The sequence below is a fragment of the Trachurus trachurus genome, assembly GCF_905171665.1.
Source record: "Trachurus trachurus genome assembly, chromosome: 4".
Taxonomy (NCBI): Eukaryota; Metazoa; Chordata; class Actinopteri; order Carangiformes; family Carangidae; genus Trachurus; species Trachurus trachurus.
In genome coordinates, this window is record NC_139898.1 from 32,390,284 (window position 1) to 32,396,347 (window position 6,064).

The 6,064-nt window shown below is 39.6% G+C and overlaps 1 protein-coding gene across 1 annotated transcript; it reads left to right on the forward strand.

Annotated features, from left to right (window-relative positions):
- The first annotated feature begins 1,493 nt into the window (after window positions 1–1,493).
- Window positions 1,494–5,855, forward strand: fam174c (family with sequence similarity 174 member C). The gene is made up of 3 exons (XM_083969695.1): window positions 1,494–2,039; window positions 3,570–3,692; window positions 4,891–5,855. Exons 1-3 carry the CDS (start codon window positions 1,741–1,743, stop codon window positions 4,892–4,894), a joined length of 426 nt encoding a protein of 141 aa, XP_083825821.1. The 5' UTR covers window positions 1,494–1,740; the 3' UTR covers window positions 4,895–5,855.
- Window positions 5,856–6,064: the final 209 nt, after the last annotated feature.

A 6,064-nucleotide genomic window follows, 5' to 3' on the forward strand; every position in this document is an offset into this window, starting at 1 on the left:
TTAATAAACATGAGGAGTTTGTAAAACCAACGTGTTTCTTTGTTCCTGTTTACAACTTATTAACACACACACACACACACATACACACTGCAGTAGATGAGGATCCAGATGGTCAGTGTGTTTCACAGCGCCCCCCGGGGGGCAACTGGAGTCAACACAGGGTCAGAGGTCAGCTGTCCAGATGTGCATGTGCAGGTAAAACAGCTGTCAAAAAAAAAAAAAACATCAGGAGAACACAGACATTAAAAGAGATTTTGTTCTTGAAAAAATCTAAAAAATGTGATAAAACTGAGATGAGATGGCGAGACGCTTCTGTCACTGTGATGTCACAGCACAAACTGACCTTTGACCTTTAGAGGGAAAACATTAAATTGCCCAACTTGTTATGCAAACAAAAACACAAGAATTCACAAGAATTAAATAAGAAATAAAGTGGAACAAACTGTTTATTTCACACTGATACACTGTATAATACAGTATATATATACACCGGTACTTATTATACTGTATACTATAATAAGTATATTGTATAGTAGTACTTATTATACTGTGTATATGTGTGTGTGTGTATATATACTGTATTTATACAGCATAAGTATAAATATACAATATAATATACACTATAATAAGTATACTTATAAGTACTTATTATACTGTAATAAGTATATATATATTAGATTATACTTTATTTCATCCCGAGGGGAAATTCGTTTTTTTTTTTTTTTTTGACAGCTTATTACTGTACAGTAAAATAAGTATATAGTATATTTATATATGTATAGTAGTGTACACCATAGACATATATAAATATACTATATGTATTGTACACACACATCACAGATACACACACACACACGCAGTGTAGTTTCCCCAGAGCAGCGGTTAATCATAGATATATATAAGAACTAGATGACTCACCCCCAGCTGTTTCCCAAAGACACGGCGTAGCCAGTACGGCGGCCATCTTGGAACGGGCAACTCTCTCCCTCAGAGCATTAAGCCTATGGTGCATATTCTGCTATAATGACCACAACTTACTCAGTTTTTGTCCGATTTCAAAACGGTTTGATTTTTATGAACGTTTATGCAGTTATGATGCAGCATATTTAGAATCACGGATAATTTTAATAATATATATTTTTTTGTAAAAGTAACATTTTAGTGACATTATGCAAATAGTTAAAGTAATAGCTACATATTGATTTATTTTACACAGAGTTATGAGTCGTTTTTTTAGTGCAGATGACTGGATCACATATCTACTGCACTGTAACTGCAGCCAGAGTCAGAGCAAGTTGCCCGTCCTCATATGGCCGACTGTGAGCCACGCCTGCGTGTAGTCAGATCCACCCCCTTGGCGGTTAATAACATCATGTTATATCAATCTGGGTTTCCCCCTCCGTGCTGCCTGGCAGGCCCTCGTGGCTGTGTGCGCTGCGCTGTGATTGGTCGGCCGGTGCCTGTGAGTCAACCTGAGGGCGGAAGTGCCTCGCCAACTCCCCCTGTGACGTCAGCAGTAGGAGAACTTCCTAGTTGAAACTTCGTGTAAATAAAACCGGAGAGCGACAACGCGGCGGAAAAAACAACCAACAACCAACAACAACTCTCCTCCGGTCGGTGGCAGTTAGTTAGATAGTTAGTTAGATAGTTAGTAGTAGTTGTTGTTTATTTCCGGTTCTCTCCGTCTCTCCGGTTCTGGTACCGACCCAGACCCAGTCCGACCCAGACCCAGACTCAGACATGATGAGGGTCCGGTCTCTTCTCTCCGTGGTCCTGGTCCAGACCTGTTGGCTGCTCGTGACCGCGGCGGAGGAGGAGCCCCACGCGACCACCGGAGCGCCTCGAGCCGTCACCAACTCCTCCGGCACCGGCAGCAGCACCGGGACCGGCAGCGGGACCAACGGGACCAACGGGACCCGGCACCACGGGGCCCCGGGCAGCGCCTTCTCCGTGGACAGCTCCATGATCCAGAGGGCCCTGTACGTCCTGGTGGGGATCACCATGATAGGAGTCCTCTACTTCCTGATCCGAGCCGTGCGGTGAGACACACACACTATACACACTATACACTATACACACACACACACTATACACACACACACACATGCACTATACACACACACGCACACACACAGGTCATGTAACAGCTGGTTGGTTGATTATTTTTTTTATTTTATTTTTTTTTTAAGGCAAATTTTATTGACAATTCAGGTACATTTAGTAAAACATACAAAACAAAGAACAATACAATGCCAGGGGGTCGCAGTATTCAAAATAGTATACAAAACATTGCTATTAATCCAATAAAATATTATATAAAATGCATAACTCAGTGGTTTTAATAGCTTTTTTGTTTGATGAATATTGAATAGTTGTTAAGTATTGTTTGAGTTCCTTCTCAAAAATGAAAAAGGTTGATTCATTCTGAGAGTAAACATGAAGAAGCTGTGTCATACAGTAGACGACACGTCACATCACATGTCACTTATACACAGAGATGGACAGAGTACTCGACCCCAGTACTTGAGTAAGAGTACAAATACTACTGGTCAAAATTTACTCTGTTACAAGTAAAAGTAGCTCAGTCGACATGTTACTCCAGTAAGAGTAAAAAAAAGTAGGCTACTTGCTTTTAAAGGTACTTAAGTATCCAAAAGTACATGCTTTTAAATTTACTTTAAGTAAAAGTAAGAGTAAATTTCTTATTTTTCACATCAATGAATTACCCTATTTTTTTCTAAATGAATGTAAGGAGCTTTAACTCTTGTTAGTGAGAATGAACTCTTTGAAAGCAGCTGCACTGATGTGCTGCTTTTAGGGGTTAGGGTTTCCTTCTTTGACAAACACAGCTTGTGTCCAATAGGATTTTAGAAAAAGACCTGAAAGTAACCAGTACTTTTCAGCCTTTCTAGAAATTAACGAGTAATTAACTCGAGTAAAAGTAAAAATATTTGTCTTGGAAATGTATTCAAGTAAGAGTAATAAGTACCAAAGAAATCTAATAGTCAAGTAAGGTACAAATCCTCTGGATATGTACTTAAGTACAGTACTCAAGTACATTTACTCCGTCTGGTTTTACTATTTATATGAACGAGTTTGAGTGAAAGGAGCACTTTATTCTGTAAACTACTGACAACATTTCTGCCAAATTTGAAATAAAAATATTGTCATTGAGGTCATTTATAGATAAAAGAAAATAAAATGTTCCAGTGTTTTAATTTAGACCTTGAATAATGCAAAGAAAACAATTCATAGTCATTTAAAAAAAAAAACACAACACTAATGTTTTTAATTGTTAATAAAAGAGCTGTAAATGTTAGGTGTGTGTGTCTGTGTGTGTGATTCATTAGATGAAACAACATGGAGCTGAACTCACATCATGTAAAACTTAATCATCTGAACTCTGCTCGTGCTGCATTCAGGGTCATGTAGGAAATCTAATGTATGTGTGTGTGTGTGTGTGTGTGTGTGTGTGTGTGTGTGTGTGTGTGTGTGTGTGTGTGTGTGTGTGTGTGTGTGTGTGTGTGTGTGTGTGTGTGTGTGTGTGTTGTGTGTGTGTTCTTGCTCAGGCTGAAGAAACCGGCGCAGAAGAAGAAGTACGGCCTCCTCTCCGACTACGACGACTCGGTGGAGATGGACGCCGTCGACAGCGACGAGGACGACACGCTGTACGAGGCCCGCAGCCTGCGCAGGTCAGAGGTCAACACACACACACACACACACACACACACACACACAGAACAACACAGCAGTAGAGACACGTCACAGTAAAAACACTTTCACTTTTTCCACACAGTTTCCTGTCAGTCTTTACAGTAGGAAAGGGGGGGGCTCTTATTTTGAAGGGCCATTCGTCTGCTTTATTTTGAAGTTTTGTGAAAGTCAAATGTGAAATATTTAAAAAAGATACAATTACAAACAGTTTCCCAGAATTGTGAAAGCGATTGATTCTTCTCAGTCATTTCCAATAACCGACCATCAATGAGTCATCACTTGTGAAACTTCAGTCGACCTCATTTTTTCATGGTGCATTCAGGGAAAACACGTGATTTAAGTGTCACAGTGTTTACAACAGCAGAAGTTTGATTCAGATACAGAAACATACAACACATCTTCATCTTCATCATCACAAATAATAAAACAACAGAATGCTGATCGTCAGGGCCGTTGCTAGGAATTCTGGGCCCCCTTAAAGAATACTAAAGTGGGCCCCTCCCCCTAACTTTTCCTTTTTTTTTCTTAGACAACGTATGTATTATCGTTTTTTATTTAGCCTTCTTTGTTTTGATGCTAATGCAGCATTACACTGCAAAAAACTCAAGTATCTTAGCAAGAATATTTGTCTTATTTCTAGTCAAAATGTCATTTCTAGTCAAAAAAATATCATTATACTTAAAATAAGACACATCATATTAAAAGCAGCTTGTTTTTAGACACTTTTTACTTCTTTCAAGCTTATTTCCACTTGGAATAAGTAGAAAAAATCTGATAGTGGAGCAAGTTTTTCTTCCTAATTACAAGCACAAAAAACTTACTTTCACTGGCAGATTTTTCTATTTATTGTGAATTTAAGTGAAAATTATCTAAAAACAAGTTAATTTTTAGGTAATGAGTCTTATTTTAAGTGGAAAGAGATTAGTTTTGACTAGAAATGAGACATTTGGACAAGAAATAAGACAAATATTCTTGGAAAGATTAGACTACTGGGGTTTTTTATGGGCCCCACTGGGCGCTGGGCCCCTAGAATTATCATCACCTTTCTCCCCTATACAGCGGCCCTGTGTCGGAGTGTCCCTGAACGCACCACGATGTGAACTGATCAATGTTGCAGTTTGAACTGTGTGTGACTGGTTGTAACTAGTGTCATTATTGATCTGTGTCTCTCTTCAGATGAGTCGAGACCGATGGGGTGTTATCGATCGATCGGGACCCTGACCGGTGGTTATTGATTATGGATCGGAAGAAGAAGAAGAAGAAGAAAGGACCAAACATTATTATTATTAATTATTATCATTTATCATTATTATTGTTAATGTTATTGTTGCTCTTGTTGCCGTTGGATGCCAAAGCTGCAGCTGCTCTGTTTCTCTGGGGCGGAGCAGGATAATCGATTTTTTTTTTTTTTTTTTTTAAAGAAGTGTTGGATGATGTCATCGTTGAAGTGATGTCGTTGCCATGGAGATGCAGGACGCTCTCTCTCTCTGACGCCAAAATTTTTTCCTCCTGTTTCTTAATCTCGTTTCTTTTTCTACGAGTTTTTTTTTTTTTTCACCTCGTGCTTTATCTACTGTAAACTGACTCCAGATCAGCTGATCACTGATCGATCAGAGTCTGTGATTGATTGATTGATTGATTGATTGATTGATTGATTGATTGATTGATTGATTGATTGATTGATTGATTGATTGATTGATTGATTGATTGATCGGTGGCTTTTCTCCCTCCTGACGGACCCTGACCCTCCACGGACCAGTGGCGGACTCTTCGGGCCAGCCTGCAGGAGCCTGAACGCACCACTGACCCTGACGGCGTGACCGTGGTGCGTTCACGGGTCCAAAACAAAACAAAACAAAGAATGTCACAGTCAAACTGCCAAACCAAACGTCTGCTTTCCAGAGGGACTTGAACACATCATCATCTCCAGTCGTGTTGCGTTCAGGTGTTCCAACCAGGTGTTTGTTCTTCACGGTGCCTTCAAAGTCCTCAACGTTTTAAAACACAGATGTTTGTTGTTTAATATTGAACTGATCGCTGACTGGCTGATTGATCGCTGATCGATCTGTTCGACTTGTTCCAAACTTCATCTTCTATCAGTCGTTAGGGAAATATGATGTCTCTTTCAAAATAAAAGCTGAGCTGTGTTATTTTCTCTTAAGGTGTCAACGAGGTGTTTTTCAGGCTTTTACTCTGAAGGGCTGAGATGATGTGACACTGTGATGTCCAGATGTGACCAGCAGGTGTCGCCACGTCACTGTGTGGCATCAGACACAGAGGCGTGTGTGTGTGAAAATAAATATTTATAAATTAAAGAAGAACAGACAGTTTTTAATATAAAGCTGCAATT